Source organism: Pipistrellus hanaki, assembly GCF_964339955.1.
Source record: "Pipistrellus hanaki genome assembly, chromosome: 7".
Lineage (NCBI taxonomy): Eukaryota > Metazoa > Chordata > Mammalia > Chiroptera > Vespertilionidae > Pipistrellus > Pipistrellus hanaki.
The window spans coordinates 49307248-49328865 of NC_140509.1; the positions used below are offsets into that span (position 1 = coordinate 49307248).

At 39.4% G+C, this 21618-nt stretch overlaps 1 protein-coding gene across 2 annotated transcripts in view; it reads right to left on the reverse strand.

The window, feature by feature from the left end:
• Positions 1 to 471: 471 nt before the first annotated feature.
• The window catches only part of SIM1 (SIM bHLH transcription factor 1), a 65546-nt gene continuing 44399 nt past the window's right edge, over positions 472 to 21618 (reverse strand). For both annotated transcript variants that reach the window (XM_084889499.1, XM_084889498.1), the window contains exons 11-12: positions 4479 to 4881; positions 472 to 2134 (exon numbers count right to left, since the gene is read on the reverse strand). In XM_084889499.1, the coding sequence (XP_084745625.1) occupies positions 1401 to 2134; positions 4479 to 4881 (1137 nt within the window). In that variant the 3' untranslated portion in view covers positions 472 to 1400. The remainder of the gene's footprint in view (positions 2135 to 4478; positions 4882 to 21618) is intronic.

Genomic DNA, 21618 nt, shown 5'->3' on the forward strand with positions numbered 1-21618 from the left:
GGTGGAACATTAGAACTGCCATTGGATGAAGATCCTAGGGCCCTGTGTGGTGAGTGATACATCTATGTCCCAAAATCAGTTATAGGCATGGTTAGAACCAGAACTCAGAGATCTCGGCTTCTTAGTCTGCTAGTCTTTCTGCAGTTTCATTTGAGACCAATTTTATTGTTTTTGCTTGCCCGGGGTGGGAATGGCTGCAGGCCAGGGGTGGGAGTGGGGGGTCAATTGGGGGAAAGGAGACATATGTAAAACTTTAGACAATAAAAAACAATAAGGAAAATGAATACTTCGCCTGTTGTTCAAAGTGCTATCTTGCCTATTTAATCCCTTGCCTATCAGCCTAAGCGTTTGTCTTAGACTCTCTCTGGAGGCTTTCCACATGTTGTCACATTTGCACACCTGTACTTTGAAATGTTGTCAAAAACTTAGCTGCTATCATGTAGCACTTCACTGTTTTGTTCCTTAGTTTTTGCACATATTAGCCTTTTTTTCTTGGTGAATTAATTTGAATTTGGGGAGGGTTGGTTTTATAAGCCCCAAATATGTTGACTACATATTCTGAACCTTAAATGGTTCGTTTTGCCTCTGGCCTTCCTAGCTTCACTATTTCCAATTGGCACTCCAGGTTTTTGATGTGTGTCCCAATGTCTCAGTACTTTCACTTAGAAAAACCCTCACTGATATGTCAATGTGATCCTGTTCCTTGTCTAACTCAAAAGTAAGGTAAAAAAAAAATAATAAATCACCACTTCCTGATTGCTTATAATAGGTACCAAGTGAAAACGCATTCTTATACCATTTCCCTAATTTATACCTGAACCAAATGAGCTGGCTGGTAAGAAACATGAAGAAGAAAACACTTTACAAGATGTATTTCTCTCTCTCTCTCTCTCTCTTAGCTGAGAATAAACATTTCTTTAATAATCTTAATGTTCTAAGGTTAAGGAAAGTTACCCATTTGGGGTGAACTGATGGTACATGGTCTATATTTCTGCATGGAAGTGTACACTGCAGCTTGTAGATAGCGCTCTGTGTGCACGAGGGTCACTGGATCATCCCCGCACGATGATGTCATCCATCAGTCCTTTCATGTGGTACACATGCTCACTTAATCTACACAAGTGTTTTTCAATTAAAAGTGTATCTATTCTGTTCCCATATAATTAGAGGAGAAATTTGTGTACTCACTTTAGCTCCATTATCTGTGCTAAACCTTGAATGCTAATGCTGTTGTTGTTTTGTTTTTTTTCTCTTTGATTTCAAAGGAACACATGTCAAACACCCAGTAACTTAAATTACCCTCTCTAATGATGTGTAGCGTAGTAAATACTGGTCATGGGGCATTAAACTATAAATATGTTTCAGAGATCCTTAAAGAACAAAATATTTTTAGAAAAACATCAGCTTCCATTGGTTATTATAACAGATGTTCCCTTATGTCCTTGTGCTGGGTCTGGCTGCATCCTTAGATGGGAAGTTACATCAAAGTGTGAGCCATTACAGCCCAAGGAATAGTTTCTAATGGTTTCGCTGTCATATAAGTGCTCCAAGGCATATCCAGTTAATGTGTAAGCATGCTTATCAAAATACTGCCGGTGAGAGCCAAAGCAGTGTGGAGAGAGGGCAGGGTGGTCTCCTGCTGTCTGATGAGGAGACATATCCGAATGGAGATAGTCTTTAGCTAGGATCAGACTGGATTTTGAAATGCGATCTGAATTGGGACTACTTATCCGAGACAGTGCCGTGGGGCTGTTGTCATAGTCGTTTTCGTGGGGGCTCAGCATCTTCCCCTCCCTCTGCTGGATGTGGTCACACGGCGAAGAGTTGGCGAGAGTGGAGCCATGGCAGACTTCGCCTGTCGGGGGTGGGGGCTGTTGGTAGTTTGCGAAACAGAGGGAGTGTTTCTTCCCAGCTCCGTTAATGGAAGCCAGTTGGTCTGGGGCGGCTTTCCTCAGCTGCAACCTGTTCTCTTCTTCTTTAATCATTTGCTGGGTAGCTCTTATCAGAGTTTCAATTTTGCTAGGTTCGTGCGGGCTACTTTGATATTGCTCGGTGCGATATCGGTCACCTGATTCGCTGGCGGACCCGGGGTCTGGAGAACTGACCACACTGTCTTCATCCCAATGACCTCGCCCTAGAAACGAGAAAAAGCAAAAGGTAAGTGGTCTCGAAATTCACCCCCCTCCCCGCAAAATGTAGGTGTATTCCTTTTTCAAAAAAAAAAAACACAAAACAAACAACAACAAAAAACCTTTATATCTTTCTCTTTTTTTTAACACATGCACCAATATTTGAAACAGACAGGCTCACAGGACAGAGTCTCAACGTGTTGTACTGGAATTCATAGTTCTGTGGCTTTTAAGTGCAGATGGAGTCTATAACAAGTTTTCTAGAATGTAAGCCTCGTTTGTAGGTTGTGAGTGCCAATTAGCGGAACGGTGAAGCATGTTTCTACTTCATGTATGCACATCATCGGACCTGTCCAGCTGTAAATAACAAAAGAAAACTGCACAGCATTTGGTTGATGTTATTTTCTGGGAAAATGCCACGTAAAATGATGCTTAGAAAATGCTTTCAATAGAATTTAAGGAAGAAGAAATAGGGAGGACTATTTTCTCAATTCCAAACAAATCACTTAAAGTGTGAATATTGCTTAATGTATCTTACGGTAAGCACACTTACAATAAAGCTCTAATGTACTTTTTAAGTTGTTTAAGGGCTAATAACATATATAGACATTCATATACATGTATATGTGTAGATGTGTGCATGGATATGTATATATCTTTGTCTCAATCAAAAATATAAATATTGTCTTCTCAAATGTAGTGGTAAAAAAATCTCAGTTTTATACATAATCATATTTAACTACTATCTTAGATTGTTTCTGAAATAAGATGAAGAATAAATAGAACATTTAAATGTTAATAATTCATCTAAACCAAGGAAAGAGATCTAATTGTGCAGGAAAAATATATACCGTGAATTAAATAATTCTCAAGCAGTGTGAAGTCAGTGTGAAAAGAAAGAGGAGGAAAAGGAAGGGACACATGAAAGCTTCAAACTGCCTAATGTGGCAGAGAAGCGCTGAACCACACTACCTATTGCTTTCCTGTTCTCTTCTCTTCTTACTTTATTTCTAATATTTTCTTTCAGACGATGTAGGTTAAGCCAGGATTTTCATTTCACTCCATCCTTTGGCAAGCAATTGCCCTTTGCCCTGGGTTTCCATTATCAGTCTACCAAACTAGAGCAACTCAGAGTAAAAGGACACAAATAAAAAGCAAAAACAGAAATATGAAAATCAAAGAAGGTGCCCGGGCAACGTGGCTCAGTGGTTGAGCATAGACCTATGAACCAGGAGGTCAAGGTTTGATTCTGGTCAGGGCAAATGGCTAGGTTGCAGGCTCATTCCCCAGTGTGGGCAGGCAGGAGGCAGCTGATTAGTGATTCTTTCTCATCATTGATGTCTCTCTCTCTCTCTCTCTCTCTCTCTCTCTCTCTCTCTCTCTCTCTCTCTTTTCTCTGAAATCAATAAAATTTTATATTTTTAAAGATCATGGAAGGCAGTCAGTGCCTGGGGGTATCTGACCGAAGACTTTACAGGTGAGTAAACATTTCTCATTCTAAAGACACAGAAATGTCATTTCAGGGACATTGGATCAATCTTAATGTCATTAACTTTTAATAAAATAGAGAAGGTTTCAAAGACCTGCCTGGACCCGAGTTTGAAATGGAAAGAAGAGCTCCTTGACCAGTTTCTTTTCGGATGAACAAAGAAGAGTATTCGTAACACTACGGGCTTTCACAGCTGTGCCCGTTTCTGTGTGTTTGTAAAGCCGTGAAACAAAAACCTCCTGGGTCCCACATATCTCTCCATCCTTCACGCACAGGGACATTGTGGGCTGTCGTATGAGGACAGAAGGTGGCAGTGACTGGCATTCGATGCCAGAGAGGCTCAACTTCCTGTGACCTGAGTGATGGACCATCCTACAGAGACTGCCCACCCCACCAAAATGCCAACAGTACCCTCAGAGAGCAGCACAGGTAGGCCGAGTCCCAAACCACGGATGCCCACATTTGAAGCATGGCAATACAGAAGGACATAATACACACAAAAACATGTGCAGACATACATACTGCAAGTTCCACAGACTTACTCAACAATTCATTTTAACTTCATTGCCTATACCTTTTCGATGTTTAAAATGGGAATCATAAAAATAAATAGGAATCATTTCTCCTCGCCTGTCCAACGTAAATGCATTTTGCAAAACTATTAGCAAAGTAAAGACTCTTAAAGGGAGTGGAACTGGTGTTTTCAGTCCCATTGGCGTGAGTCTGAGAAAATCCCTGGGTCAGTCACTGCAGTATCCAGCCTGGGATGCTAACACCTGCCCAGGCTCCCCCTCCATCCCCATCCCACCCCCTCACCCCCGTTACCCCCGCGGGCTCGGGGGTCCCTCAGCTGCCCTTACCGTGGATCCTGTGGGCCGAGGCGATGTGCGGCATGCTGTTCTCATAGGCTTCTCTGCTCTCGGGGGAGGCCTTGGTCAGGGGCAGCGCTGCGCGGGAGCCCCACCAGGGCTCCCTGCCGGCCTGCGGCGCCCCCAGGAAGTACCTGCCGGCCTCGCAGCGGCCGCCCTCGCAGGCCGCGCTGTGGAAGTGCCGCTCCTCCACCAGCCGCGGGTGGTCCAGCGCGAAGCCGTAGCAGAGCGCGCTGCGGTCCGGGAGCTGGCGGTAGGCGCAGGACGCCTCGTGCTGGGAGCCGGGCCTGTCCGCGGGGTCCAGGAGCTGCGGGGAGGCCGTGTCCGTCAGGGGACTGCCGCCCCACTGGCTATCGTGATCAGATTCCGATCTCTCCGTGTGAAATCCGGAATACTGAAACCAGAGGGTGGAAAACGTGCATTAATTAATTAAAAAAAAAAAAAAAAAAAAAAAAAAAAAAAGCCCTAACTTGTTTGGCTCAGTGGATAGAGCATCGACTTGTGGACTCAAGGGTCCAGGTTCGATTCCGGTCAAGGGCATGTACCTTCGTTGCGGGCACATCCCAAGTGGGGCATGTGCGGGAGGCAGCTGATGGATGTTTTTCTCCCATCAATGTTTCTAACTCTCTATCCCTCTCCTGTCCTCTCTGTAAAAAATCAAATATATATATATATATATATATATATATATATATATATATATATATATATATATATATATATTAATAGTCTTTATGCTCTGCAAGCACCCCAAAGGACATATTGGGTTTAAGGCACCAAATCAAGACTCACTCCAGCACCAGCGGGGCACCCCTGACTTGCCATCAGTAAGCAATCGTGCAAAACAAAATCCTTCTGGCTGGTGAAAGGTAGAGATACGAATAATAATAACCAACGTGGGTGAAACTAAATAGGCACTCATGAACTGCTCAGTGTGAATTACACACACATCTCCCATGAGGTTCTTATATTAACGCTTTAATGGAAATATTAGTAACCCATTGTATGGAGAGAGCAGGGAAGGCCCAAGGCGGAACATGATTTGCCCAAGGCCATCAGGTTAGCAGGTGGCAGAGCCAAGATTCAAACCCAAATTCTCCATCACCACCCAAATGATTCTGCCAAAGGGAGTGTTCAAGAAAGCTTATTATTTTATTTCTATTTGCTTTTTAAATATTTTTTCTGAATTAAAAAAAAATGCTGACACAAAAAAAAAATAAGGATTAAGGAAGGCGTCCACGTGCTGCACCCTCACTCTTTACATGGGACCGTTAACTTTCTGAGGGCTGTGCTGGCTCTATGGTAGGATAGTTCATAAATGCTTACCTGATTTAACTGCAATATGACTTTTAAAAAGTCTTGTCCATAGAAGCTGTCCCTATTCACTGGGGTGTGTTTCTAGCTTTCTAAAGTAAACCTCAAATATGTGTAGGATCATCAGGAAAATACAGCTGCAGGCCATGCTGTGCCTTGTTGGAATCACACTGCTTACTTGTTGCCAGGGTATTTGGTCTGGTGTTGAAAGAAATGTAAAAGGCTCAGCAGACCTCCCTAGGAGATATGCTCAGTTTGAAGGTCCTCAGGTCACTAAAATTAGTAATTTAATTTCTATCTATTTTTGGTTTTGTAATGCCAAACTAAAGTCTAGTACTATAATGGAGATTTCCTGCTATGATAGCAATAAATGCCATTGATTGAGAACTTACTATGTGCCTGTCAATGTGCTAATCATTATATATATATATATATATATATATATATATATATATATATATGTGTGTGTGTGTGTGTGTGTGTGTGTGTGTGTGTGTGTTATATATGTTTCTAATATATATATAGTCAGTAAATCCTTATCACACCTGTATAGTAATACATCTACATTTTACAGATGAGGAACTGCATCACTGAGAGTTTGAATAAGATAGCACAATCCTCCCACAGCCTATCTGGTCTCAAAGCCTGCACGTCAAACCATGATTTTACATTTGAGAGAAAACACTGGAGAGAAAAACAGGATAAATGTTAAAGATATTTCCAGAAAAAGTGGCAGCAACTGTTTTAGACTCTCTGGAACCAAAATATAAGTTCATTTTGCACTTTAATTCTTAGCCCAGAAAAAAAAAAAAGAAAAGAAAGAGGAGTGTGTGTCTGTGGTGGGATGTGTGTGTTGGGGGAGGGAGGATAAATTCCTTGGCTCCACTGTTCTTTACTTGTCACGTGCTAGTCGAGCAAATTTTACCCATGGTGAGATCTTCACAGGACAAGGTAAACTCTTCCCTTCACACTGGGCCCACCTTGCGCAGAAGGAAGAATCCTGACTTACCCACTCAGTGCAATCAGGCAGCTCACCTAGGGGCTCTCAAAGTCAGAGCAATGAGGTACAGAAGTTCCTCTGGGAAACCCCAAAGGATGCTAATAAATACAGCATGCTTAGGACAGAGTTCTGTGAAAGTTCCAGTTTCAGGTTCAAGATTTTTCTGTTACCATTTCTAATTATTACTTCAACTAGAGGCCCGATGCACAAAACTTGTGCAAGGGCCCTGGCCATGGCCCGGGGCTTCTGCTGCCTCTGCCACCTCTGCCTCAGCCCCTAGCTACTGCAGCTTTGTCCTAAAGGAAAAACATCCAGTCTAACTAGCATATTATACTTTTATTGTTATAGATGATTTTCCAAATGTACGTATGGACTATCACCATAGTCCATCAAGAAAAAAAAAAAAATCATAGTAAATCCAGCTGCTTTCCCTGCAGGACTGCAAGTTGGACACATCAGGGCATCCTGCACTCCATGTCCCTAATCACACCTCCACATGGCATCGGCCTTTTCTCCGCAGGAGCACCGGCCTCTCTTTTCACAAGATGCCACCTTCACTTTCACCATGCAGTGCTGGCATCCCAGGATCTCCTTACTGAGTGGGGATCAGAGCGCCATGATTTGCCCTTTGGTAACACCATCCACATGGCTTGCCTAGGAAAAATTCAGATCGCCATGCTATCCCAAGCAAGAAATTCCCAGACTCTGCTTGTTTGGATAAAAGCACAAACCAGGCCTATTTCTGAAGCACTCCAGTCAAGACTGTTGAGCCCTGTTGAGAGGGGCAAGCGCTTCCCCTGAGTGTCTGTGGAAAGTGCTGTGGGCGCAGCAGAGAACCTTCTGTCCTTTGCTCACAAAGAAAATTCAGCACAAGGGACCATGGCATCCATGAGGTGCTCATTTCAAGAGCGCCCGAAGAAGAATTTGAGGGATAACTCACCCGTCCATAGTCAGGAAACTACGACAGCAAGTACACTGTACTTGACACAGGCAGAAATTGGGTGACTGCATTGGACCGAGACCTCACACAGCTTTAGAGGCAGAGAGGAGAAGCCTGGCCATAAACCTTTGTTTTTCAAGCCCTGCAAACGTGCACCTGTGTGCCCCTTCAACACTCAGCCACGTCCATCCCTTTACAAAGGGCTGCACTAGAAGCGAACTCTGCTTAGAACAGTACAGCCCCGTAGTTTGATCTGAACTGTTTCAGGTGTCCATTAAGTATCGGAGGAAAGAGAGAGAGCAGAGAGTACATGCATGTGCGGCATAGTGAATGGACTCTGCTCACCAAGGCCCCTGCTCTTCCCACGCCCGCTTACTACATGTGTCATTTGGGGCAAGTGATTTATTTTGTCCCAACAAGAAAAGGGTCATGATGGTACTTTACACACTAAAGGCTGATCCAGAAAAGGGGCCATTTAATGAAAGAGGCAGTAGGAACAGGAAGTCAAGAGAGCTTCGCTCTAGGTCAATCCTTGCTTGTAACTCTCAGGGCAGCCTGGGACAATTACTTTCTTTCCGTAGAATGGCATGTTTGGTTAAATTAGACTTTCCCTAATTTTTCTTTCAGCTCTAAAACCCTCTATGATACCATCAGTATCTTGGTATCCTTTCTAGAGTTAAGACATATGATTCCTATGCCTGTCCCTATATTTCACTAATTTAAAGAAGATAAATTATTTAGAATGGCAATCCAAGTCAATAATTCTTATTGTCATGGTTATGAGAAGAAAGTTATATGCTATAATTTTACTATATCATAGCACATATTTTAGAGGGGTTACATGATGCCTTCTGGTCAATGAATTGCTGCATTCTAGAGACTTCTGAGTATGAAGAATAATAGCAGCCATCTAAATCTGTTTCTTTCCAAACATCCTTCTCCCAGTACCTATACAATCATCGAGAGCATAAATTAAATCGCACGTGACCCAATCTATCGGCATTACTAGAAGGCAGAAAATATGCCAAACTTCAAACTTCAAGTTATTTATAAATTTTTTAAAAATCCAACTGCAGCCCTAGCTGATTTGGCTCAGTAGACAAAGCATCAGTCTGCAGACTAAGGGGTCCCAGGTTTGATTCTGGACAAAAGCACATGCGGGCTCAATCACCAGTAGGAGGTGTGCAGGAGGCAGCTGATCAATGATTCTCATCATTGATGTTTCTATCTCTCCCTCTCCCTACTTCTCTGAAATCAATTATATATATATATATAAATCCAACAGCAGTTGCTATGAGTCTATGGGTGCAGAGAGAAAGGTAAGGAGAGATTTAAGAGAGTCCATGAAAGAAAGGGAGCGTCAAGTAAAGGATATTGACAAAATGGACAAAATTATCACAATTGAGTGCCAAAATATGAGCACGCAGTGACCCACAGCACTGGCCATAGTGAAAGGGTCTAAAATCAAGCAACATCAAAAGTGGCAACTTCAGACAAGTGTCATTTCCATAAGAGAAGTGAATTGAGAGTGGATCATGTCCCTCACAGACAGCAGTGAAAGGAAAGAAGGAAGAGGGGTTCTTAAGGATCCAGCAGACAGGAAAGAAAAGAAGACAAGGAAATTCTCTTTCCTCCTTCCCCTCTCTACCACCATCATCATCCATTTACAAACTATATTTCACAAAACTGACAGGAAAGAGTGCTCTTGAAATAGTAACCCAGCTCATGAAATGGCAAGGAACAGGAGGAAAATTAAACTCTCTATAAAACTCCTGTAGGAAAAGAAACATGAAAACGGAAATACAATTATCCCAGCTGCATAAAAATTCTCATCAAGTAACCAACCACAAAACAAAGGAAAAGTATAACACAACAGACACTCCAAACTGTGATAAGAAGCCTCAACAAGCATTTGGAGACACCACGCCCTCCTCCACTCCTCCCCCCCCCCCGCCACACACAAACACCATATACACATATGGGTGCACAGCACCTGGAATCAGAAATTTAAAACTAAGAAATTTACAAAGAAAAAATAACCAACAACAACCACAAAACAGGGGGGAAATTCAATAATTCAAAGACATTGAATAAATCTTTATTTAAATAACTAATTATAAATTACAAATTGTGAAAAAGAGAATAGATTTAAATAAATTTAAAAGAGAATTGAAGAAAGTCTGGAAAACATGTAAGGAAACATTGGATAGAGAAAATAAAAGGATCAGAAAAAGTAGTTAAAAGAACATAAAAAGTTTTCAATATATGTATAACATTTAAATAGAAGGCAAAGGAACTGGAATTGTTAAAACTACTTATAAAAGAATGATAGAGTAAGATAATATGTCCACCCAACTTCGAAACTTACCATATAACTACAGCAAGCATAACTGTGTAGTATTATTGGTAGAGAAACAGATGCACAGATCAATAGAACAAAATAGAGAGCCCAGAAATAGACGTATAATACATTGATTTTTGACACAGTGCAAAAGCAATTCAAGAAAAGGAAAAATAGACTTAACAAATGATGCTGGAGTAACTGGACATCTATAGGAAAAAGAAAATGAACCTCAAAGTCTCATACTTTACATACAAATTAAATATAAAAGTAAAATTGTAAAGCTTTTAGAAAATAACATGAAAGAAAATCTTCAAAATCTGGGGCTAGATAAAGAGTTCTTTGACTCAATACCAAAAGTACAATGCATAAAAGAAAACTAATCAATTAGACTTGATCAAATTAAAAACTTTTGCTCTGCAAATGACCCTATTAAGGAAATAAAAAAATAAGACACAGACAGGGAGAAAATATTTGCAAACCACATATAAAACAAAGGATTAGTTTCTAGAATCCATAAAGAACTCCCAAACCCCAATAATAATAACTTAAAAATTGAGCAAATGACATGAAGAGACATTTCACTGACTAGATATATAGATAACAAATAATCACATGAATAGATGGTCAGCATCATTAGCAATTAGGGAGATGCAAATTAAAATCACAATAAAGTATTACTGCATAACTAGTAGACTGGATAAAGTAAAAAATGGTGACACCAAATGATGATCAAGATGCAGGAAAACTGGATTACTCATACATTGCTGGTGAGAATGTAAAATGGTACAGTCTCTCTAGAAACCAGTTTGGCAGATTTTACAAAAACTAAATGTGCTACTACCATATGCAATCCTAGACATTTTTTCAAGATAAGGGAAAATTATATTTAGACAATAACCTATATGGGAGTGTCTATAGAAGCATTGTTTCCCACTTTCTCATTCTCTTTAATTGTTCCCTTTCTTTTTTAAATTTTATTTTTAATTGTGGAGATATATATATAAATAACGTAAACTTTGAAACTGATCCATTTTAAATGTACAATTCAGTGGCAGTGAGTACAGTGACATCTCTGTGCAACCATTACCAACATCCATTTCCAGAACTCTTTATCTTGCAAAATGGAAACTCTATACCCATCTATTCTAATATATAAAAACACAGGATCCATAATGACAGACTAAAGGCTCGATCAAAAACGGAAAATCAGTCTTACAGCTAGTGCTGGGTTGCCGTGGTGACCCAGCACTGACTGCCAAGGGGGCTGCAGATCAGGTCTGGAGGAAAGTCTGGAGAGAGAGGCAGGGTCTGATCAGGCCTTGCGATAGACCCGGAGACATGGACTGGCATAAAAACTGACCAGTCAGAACCAAATCTGGGTGAGCTGTGAGGAGCCAATGGCTGTCTAGGAGGCTGAGCTTTTGATGCTGACTGGCATAGAAACTGACCAATCAGAATCAAATCTGGGTCAACTGTGAGGAGCCAAAGGCTGCCTAGAAGGTGGAGCTTTTGATGCATAAAAATGCAATTTAAAGTTACTGACGAGGCATTCTAATAAAAACAGCATTAGACCTGATCTGCTGTAATCTAATATGACTTATACAAAAGATCACTGTCCTTGGCCTTGATTTTTTCCACCTATAGGATAGAAACAGACTACCTTATAGAATTGCTGTGAAGATCAATTAAATAATATGCACCAAAGCATTCTCAAAAATGCAAACATGTCACAGATATGTATGTTGTGTGTACAGGTCCTGATTAATGACTTTTATGTGTATAAAAGGACATGATTATCAAATTATGATCCTGTAAAAATGACATTTTCTCTACACTGTATTTTCCAGAGACTGTGTCTTCAGACCCATCTTACAGGCATGTAAGAGAAAAACATATATGATATTAATATCCCAACTGCAAAAAGAAATCAGTCTACTAGACAATTACCTAAACACTAGGTCTTTCTTCCAAATACTCTAGTTTTCAAAGCTGAAATGCACTTTGGTACCAAGAATTGTTACCAGCTAAACTTTGGTTGAAAGCCCAACGATCTGTTTTAAAGGGTAGAGAAATGGTGAGAATCGTGATTAATTAGAATATATGCAAGACCAGCAGATGGTTCTCCTAGTGATTGCCAGTATCTATACTACCATCAAGTAAACAAAATTGTGTTACAAGTTGTAGAATATATGGTCTTCTTCCTTTTAAATGTAACAACCCTTTCTCCTATATTTAAGGCTATGAAATAGAATAATTCAACTTCCTATTTTAATTAGGTACATCAATCAAGTAAAAGAAAGTTTACTAAAAATTAGTTTTTGATTAATTTTGCTAAAACATTTTTTTTCTTTCTTAGGAAATTTGTTGTCATTCAGAGTACTATACACTTTAACCCGCATTTCTTATTTAAAATTTAAAATAAGAAGACATTCATTTTGGCTAATTTAAAAAAATGAGTCAGTTAAGGATACCCTGTTTCTCATAACATGAAACCAAATGCCAGCCTCCAAAGCTGACAGGCAAAGAGCTTGGATGACTGCTACAAATGGATGTCAGCTGACATCCATCTCCCCCAGCTGAATCATTCCTTCTAGAAACTAGTATCTCATCCGGTAAAAGGTCTGAGCCATCATTCGGAGCTTTGTATGCATCCAAGGGGAACTATTTACAATCATTACTTCTACAATTCATTATAATATTTGAGTGTCTACTACTTGCAAGGCAAGGTGCCAGATGATATGAAAAATACAGCTCTATCTTCCAGGTGTTCACATTAGGAAGAGTATAAATAACTTTATAAATAAAGTCATGTTCAAAAAGCATAGCTTTAATACAAGTTAGAAAATGACGAGGACCCAAATAGAGAGAAAAACAATATAGTTTAGGAGTTCACAGGAGGGAGGCATTACTCTCTCTTTTAACACTGTGATTGCTTAAGAAGCAAAAAATGAACTGACTGATTAAAAGGCAATTTATGATCTGATTTGCATATGCTAACTAATACCCACAACAGCAACAATAATAACTACTTGCTATGTGTTAATCACTATGCTGAGATCCCATAGACATTACCTTATTAAATGCTAACAACATCTTACAGGTATTATTAATCTCTTTACAGATGAAACAAATGAAGCTCAAAAAAATTGCCCAAGATCCTATAATTATGAAGTTTAGGAGGAGAAATACCACTCCAGAGTCCTTAGTTTTTCCAGTACCCCAGGCTCATACAGTGTATAGGCTTACGTACTTTGATAACCATGATGGCAGTGTCCTACCCTCTAAGCAGTAATGGATCCAAAGTATACTTTCAGAAAGGAGGCTTTGTCCAACCTCTACACTCCAGTAAACCACCTGCACACACCCTTGGGTGATGTCCTCTCACCACAGAAGCACCGTCGACCATAGTTACACCCACAGGCATTCACCACAATTACACCCAAAGATATCGCTGTTTTGATAAGAGTCATGAGATTCATTCCTGCCTCACCAACATGTTCCGGACAGGTGCTCAGCATTCATCTGGATGTGGCAGCAACCACCCAACTCAGGAAAAATGCCAGATGTTCCAACAATAGATGTTACAGTTATCTATTTTTACTCTGGCAGCTCATTGAGGTTTTTATCATTTTTAGCTGCAAAATAAAGAGAGGGACCCTCTTATGGTAAAGTCCTGTTTTCCATGAAAAAACTTTCACTCTCTCAAGCATGAAGCAGCTTTCCTCTTGATTTGTGTCTGAACCATGAGAAAAAACATCACAGATGCAGACTGCCTTGTACTAAGAACATATGCATGCTTTTAAATCACTTTTATCTTACTTTTTACTAATGTAACCCTGAAACATAAAATATGTTCTTTCTTTCTTTTTTTTTTTTTTTCATTCACTGTTATGGGAAGAACAGATGGTAGAGGGGTTAGATTAAAGTAATACAGCATGTCCATTAAAATAACCCCCACTGCTGGGCTGCTCCCTCAAACAGGAGTTGTGTTTACTATAAAGAATGGCTTTGGCTTCCACACTGGAAATTACGGGGGGCTTTCTCAGGGATAAACATCAGGGTAAGAGAGAAACTAATGTCACAATCAAATGCATTTTAAAATGACAATTATGCAAGATATTTTGCTAATCTGAGAGGCTGACTGAAAACATGTGCCTGTGATAATGTAACTGAACAGTAGTGAAATAATGGAGTCCATTTCTAACCTGAGTAAACTGTAACATCTAGGAATCATAACTAAGCGAAACTGCAAAGAGGATATCGAATAGACATTATATTCTACATTCCCGCTCTCCTAAAAGTGGTACGGTAGGTAGAAAGTTTTTGCTGCTACTTCATATTTAATTCATTGTCTTATTAATCAACAGCAAGAATAATTCTATGCAGAATATACATTAAGGATGGCTAAATATAACCTGATTTCTACACAAGTCTCACAAATATGTAGCTTTGGGGGGAGAAAAAAAACCTCATAAAATTCAGTTTAATGTCATAGAGCTCCAAAAGAGGTAATCTTTAAAAAAAAAAAAAAAAAAAAAAAAAACTTCCTCAAGAAAAATTAGAGAATGCATTTGCATTTGAAAGGGAAAAAATCTTGAGTAACATTCCTAAGTTGAGGATGGTTTCACTAGACGGAATTGAGCAATAAATATTTCCATTTATATTATAAATAATTAGAAAGCAAATACTCAAATTCAATTATTAGAAACTTTAATTACGTTGGTCATGTCTTTCTTCATTTTAGGAAATTGTGTAAATTGTCAGCTCCTCAAAATCAATTGTTGGGAATGTGTTCACAAGACTTTTCACTCATTTTTCAAGTGCTCCACTTACAGTACAACCTATTATTTATTGCAACATTATTTTTTTAACTTTAAGTTTAGTTATTTTTAGCTCAAAGAATATTCTGGTGAGAAATCTTCTATACCTGCAAAATCCCTGACATATTTTATGAAGTAGAAACATGGGAAGTTTTTTTTAACATGCTTTAAATGTGGTTTGAAATGTCATAAGCCTTCTCTTAATCCACCCCCCACAGTTACAAAAATGTTCCTGGGATTTGGTTCACTCATTTTTCTCACAGAAAAGTAACCAAAGTCGACATCTCATTAGCTGTCAGGGTGATGTACAGCTGGAAGGGACCCAGCACTCCGGACCAGAGGCCGGGTTTCCTGCATTGTAATTCTATAAGGAATCTCCTATAGAGGTCCATATGGAGAGAGCTGTTCCCAAACCATGAAATCCACAATCCACATCCCTTTGTAAATTCAAAAGTACGGTACTAAAGGCTTGCTGGAATTTTCATTGCCCTGAAGATTTTACACAGGTAGTAAAGATAGAATAAATATTTAAATAAGCTTTTTAATGTCCTGGTGTACACAGCTATAAATGTCAAGAATATCCCAACTTGCAAAGGTAATACAGAAATAGCTCTAGCCCATTGGGTAATTCCTGGGTGTCCAGGATGAGTAGCTAGTTTTTATGATAATCTTCTATGAGGGGCTTCCAGCATAAGCCAGATCCACTGCTATCCTTTCATCAATACTCTCACGCTTTGTTTTTTCACATGTAAGTGGCAGATTAGATGGGCTTGAATTAGATGGATACAGGTGGTGCCACCTGCTCACACCTTACTCAGCATTGTTTGATCATCCACTGTTCTATTCTGGGTCTGGACAAAGGACGGGCTGCCTGAGCCAACAGCTTGGCAGGCATACCACTGGCCTCCTGCACGGTGAAAGAGATCTATCCGATTTATAATTTTGTGGGGGAAAAAAAATTGAAGCTCAATGGCCCTCTACTTATTTAATTAATCTCAAACTGTTGTATGTAAACAGAAGGATGGACCTACCTATCTTCTTCTAAGCCAAGCTCAGTAAAATAATGAGGAAAACTATTAAAACTGTTATAACTCTGTATTAAACAATATACATCAGAACTCTGAACTTCAAACACAGCAATCCAATGCACTATAATATGCCACGGGGGTTTCCTTAAAATCTGTGAAAGACAGAAGAGTTAAAGAAATCTAGATTTCTTAAAGATATCCAAATCCAATGTTCTTAACTCTAGAAGGTTCTCATTATTACAGGCTCAAAACCCAACAAGGACTTTCAAGTAAGGCACTGATCTCTATAATTTCACTGTTTATTTTTAACTAAATTTGATTTTATAGATTTTGCTGTAATAAAATTTCCTGGATACACCTTGGAAACGATGGGTTCAGCAGAATCACACATTCCAGCTATCACTTCCATTAAGCCAGAAGCAGAGGCTTTCCATTTGATTCAGCCCAGCTGTTTTACCTGCTGCCCAATTTCTTTTTTTTTTAATATATTTTATTGATTTTTAACAGAGAGAGATAGAGAGCTAGAAATGTCGATGAGAGAGAAACATCGGCCAGCTGCCTCTTGATCACCCCCCACCGGGGATGTGCCCGCAACCAATGTACATGCCCTTGACCGGGATTGAACCTGGGACCTTTCAGTCCACAGACCAACACTCTACCACTGAGCCAAACCGGCTTCAGCCCAATTTCTTTTTTGACATTATATCTCCCCCAGATCCAAATCATCCTATGTTATAAAATAGAGACGTGTTTAACATGGATTATGCCTCACAGCCAGGGATCTGTGGGGACAAGAGGTGTTGCTGCAGCTGTGGTGTAGGAGGTGCATAGAATTTAAGCTCAAAAGGAAAGGTGTCCTCATGTAGAGGACGTAGCAGACTCCAGTTAGAGGGCAGAGGGTAGGGGTAGCTGAAGGAGCAGGCAGTACAACCTGGGTCAGATTGTAGAGACTGGACCTCATTCTGTAATCAATAAGGCGCTTCTATGGGTTTTTTAATAGGTCCAGGGGTAAGGATGGATGAGTTGGGTACAAGGCAAAACTGATATTTCAAAAAGATTACTCTGGCAGGAAGGATCAGGGACAGAAAGAACAACAAGGAGAATGATAAAGTAGTCTAAATGTGATGGAGTGTTCTGGAGAATCTGGAACCAGAAAGAGACAGTTGAGGGCAGAAGAGGAACCAAGAAACATCATGAAGGAGCATGGCCTCATAATCGTTATGTCCAGAAGATTAAAAACCAAACCATAAAACAATCAAATCTATCCTTTATACAGCATACTAAGACAAATGGTATAGTGCCTAAATGTGTGGAGCTATTGAAAGAATAATAGCACATACTAATCATGGGAACTGAGCCCTGGAACAAGGGATGTGCCCATAAACAAAGACATGTTTCTGAGATGGAAGACAGAGCCAAACAACATTTCTTGCACAGACACTCACATTATTTTGTAATTAAAACACAAATAGAGGAAGCAAATATCAGCTGTCATATCTTTCCATTGTTTCACTGGAGATGACAGAGGGAACATGATCGAAAGCCCACTTAAGGATGGATACGGATGGTTCTTTGCCTCTGCATGTTCATAGTTTCACACTTGAAAGAGTCTATAGCTTCCACCACTTCTAATTCCTCCTAAGCACCTAGGTGTTTGATTTGTACTGAAGAATTTGGCATTTGTAAAATCATCTCTAGGTTGTTTGCAAGCATATCTTCTAGGTTATAAATTCCTTAGTAGCAGAGTATTTTCCCTCCTTTTGTTTTTATACCTCTACAAACAATTAACAAAGTATTCCCACTCTTTTAAATATATTTGTTTATTAAACCATTCCATTAACATTTAGTAACTACCATGTTTCCCCGAAAATAAGACATCCCCTGAAAATAAGACCTAGTGCAACTTTGGGAGAAAAAATTAATATAAGACACTGTCTTATTTTCGGGGAAACAGGGTATGTGGAAGATACCATACTAGATGCTGCGACAGGTGAGGGGTGGGAATCAAATAGACATGGTTACTACTTTCAAAGAAATTATGGGCCAACAGAGGAGATATGGCATATCCAAAAGATGGTAGAATATACACTATTCTAAATAGAGGTCAAAAGTAGAGATATAACTATTACATATCATGAAAGAAATTGCACTCAATCTGGGCCTTAGAAAATAGGCAGAATTTTGAAAAGTGCACGAGCTCAAGCATGGAGGTAGGTAAGGACAATACATTCAGCAAATAATGTGCAGAGGGGTCTGTCTGGATCTCAGGGTTCAGGTAATTTCAGATCCAATTATAAGTGACAGCTAAGGTGGTGGAAGGTCTGCAAGAACTGACATAATCAGTGGTCTTTTAAGGTCAACCTGGGAGGCAGGGCAGACTAGAGAGGAAAATTTCCCAAACTGGGGAAAGCATGAATATGTATCACAATCCTCCATTGAGGGATATCTTAGGACACAGGTGATGAGAAATGAAGGGTAAATGAATGAATAGAGAGAAAACCACAGCTGGGATTTGAACATGAGTCTGGTCCTTGAGGGGGGCACCCAGGGTGTATAGGGATTTAGTAGCTGTCATCCCATAGCCCCACTGCAAACAAGAGTAAATTTGACCCATTGATAACTCCCCATGGCATGCAGGTCTCTAGACCTAGGTATCATTCACTGTCAGCCCCCAACTCCCACCTCTAGCCCACGGCTGAAAGGGCAGGCCTACCCATAACACACACCACCACAACTACAACCACTGCCTCCACCACATGCCTGTGTTACATACACAGCACCCTGTTTGTATTCTCCATTGACATTTTACTGAATCTATAAGCTATCATGGGGCAAGGACTGTGTCCCCAGAGGCGAGGATCATATCCCCAGAATATCTCATCACTCCCCTGTTTCTTTGTGCACTCTCCTAACACCTTTGTGGACTCCTCCATTGATTCATTCATGCACTCATTCAGTAACTACTAAGGACTTTCAGGTGCCCAGGCAACCAGGTGCCTGGTTATCAAGAGCAACATCTCCTGTCTTAAGGAACTTAAGAGTCCCCATTAACTTCCCCCAATTTTTTTTTCTTTTATCTTCTCATTTTGGCTAAATTTCATTCCACCTCCCTTGTTGAAGCTGCTGTTTCTATTTTTTCTTCTCATTGGTCTTTTCCTAGTCAATAATGTCCTGCTGTCTTGCTTATAACTCTAATGGGACTAACTCTAGCCATCTGTTTATTTAAATTTTTGTGAGATTTGTTGTCATTGCATTTTCACTCTTGGGAATGCATTGTATGTGACATATATCACTGTATGTTGCAATATTGTCAAAAAAAATCAATGAATCAGTTAAGATACCTGCCCATGTGAGTAAACTAACAAAAAAAGCATATTTCTAATCCACATACCTAGTTTATCTACCATAAATATGGACCTTCCCTTTACCAATATCTTATACTATCATGCCCCCAAACAAGGTCAGAGACAAAGAAATTTCCTACAGTGGCTTAGGAAGACTGTACCAGTGCCTCTCCCCACTGTTGCTCCCTTCCATCTCATCACCCATTCTGTTTATCATACTTCCTACAACGTCACCTTTCTCTGCAGACTCCCTTAATAAGATTGCTCCTTTATCCTGCACATCCCCTCAGCAAGTTCGTGTGTCCTTTGTAGCAGACGTTACTAGCCTATTTCAAATAAAGGCACCTCAGTTCCTTCTGAAACCCCTGTGCTCAGTGAGGGTAGAGAAGCAGGGTTAGTGACAGGTGCATTTGGGAGTCTAAGAAAGCTGATAAATGGGGAAGTGTGTCATCAGGGAGTGATCCCATAAAGTGATCAATGAGAAAACCTGTTAGTAATCATGGAAGAATGGGCACCAGCCAACAGCCGTGGACGCCTGTCTGCCCACTCATATAATATTCCACTAAATGCAAGAATTAGTAAAAACCAAAGCGCAAATCTGCAACACAGAGGTCAAAATGTTTTAACTTATGAAGATGACCTAGGAAGACTATAAAGGTTCACTCTAATAATCTGATATTTCTAGGGAAAAAAGGAGATTGATCTCAAGGTCATACATGGCCAGAAAATATAAACAAGTCTATATTTTTTAGAATAGTGTATATTATCTATGATGTAAAAATTATACTACACAGTGTAAAAATTTCTGAAAAAATAACCTCATTTTTTTGCAGTATGTATTAAAATCTTTTTGTTGCTAATGGTTAAGAATTACATATTCTCATGATGCATACAAAACATGAAATGAAGGGATGTCTATCCTGGTAGTGGTAAAGTACTATGTGTAAGGAAGAATTATACTGAAGAAATCTTGGTTCTTTTTTTTCTCTGTAATTTAAAAAGGCAGCATTGCAGTCCCTGGTGAATTTTTGTGGCCAGACGAACCTTTGGAGAAAGAATTTCTATCTTTACCAAAAGGAAGCCAGGTAGCTGGCAACGGAAATTAAAAGGGTTCTGTGGAATTACTTAAAACTTGCAAGTGCTACAGTGTACCTCTAGGAAGTGATTAGATGCTTTCAGATTTCAGAAGCATAACCTGCCGCACGCATGGCCTGTTGCTATGGAATTATACAGTGGATTGGTTTTTAGTGACTGGAGAAAAACCCAAAGGAGGGCAGGATGATGTAGTAAAGGAGGAGGTACATACTGGCTGTAATTATTTTCATGAATATGAACCCAATAACAATGAAATACAACTGTCATAAATATAAGACGGTTGCCATATAGCAGCACAGTAGCTATCTTCAGAGTCTTTAGAAATTAACTATAACATTTCTTACAACAATTTTCTTGAAACCATTCAAAACAATTCTATTTTGACCTATCTTGTCCCAAGTAATACACAGAGGTATAAAGGCGATTGAGTCATTCATTAAGTGACTCTAATGTAATCAAGTCTAAAATCATCCCCAAGGGCATTGCATACCAGAAGGGGACCTGACAGTTCATCACTGCTGCAGGCTGGCGCTGGCCGTGAATTACAATTTGTGCATGTCTTGCATGTCCCAATAAGGGTGCTTAAATAATTCCAAAAAGTGTTGCTGCTGTTTGCCATTCTTCAAACACTTGTGAGAAATGTCTAGATATGTTTTTAATGAACATAACAGAACAAAGAACCTAATAAATAATACAGATAGAATTATTGAAACACCACTTTTATAACTAATAAAAGGCATAAGCCTGTTACCCTCTCAGGTCAGTTTTGCTCTAGAAACTGCCTCTTCAAAATGCTGATGAAAATCGCATGCCACAAATATGTAAACATAAAAATAACAACAAAAATATTTTCTCTTTTTTGAGAAAAGAGGAAGTATTTAAAATTAAACACAATTAAAACCTTAATTATTCAGTAACTAAAATTGCATTTATTATGTGTCTATTAATAATATGTATGTGGAAAATCAGTACAAATGTGTTATAAGCTATAGAAAGTAAGCTATTTCTTTTATTAAAGTCTAGTTAACATACAGCACTATATTAGTTTTAGGTACATACCATAGTCAACATTTATATTCCCTATGATATGATCATGACAATGTTGGTCTGATAAACATATGTCACCATACAAAGTTATTGCAATAATACTGACTATTTTTTCCTAAGCTGTATATTATACCCCCATGACGTTTTTTATATAACTAGAGGTTTGTACCTCTTATTCCCCTTCACCTTTCCCCCAATT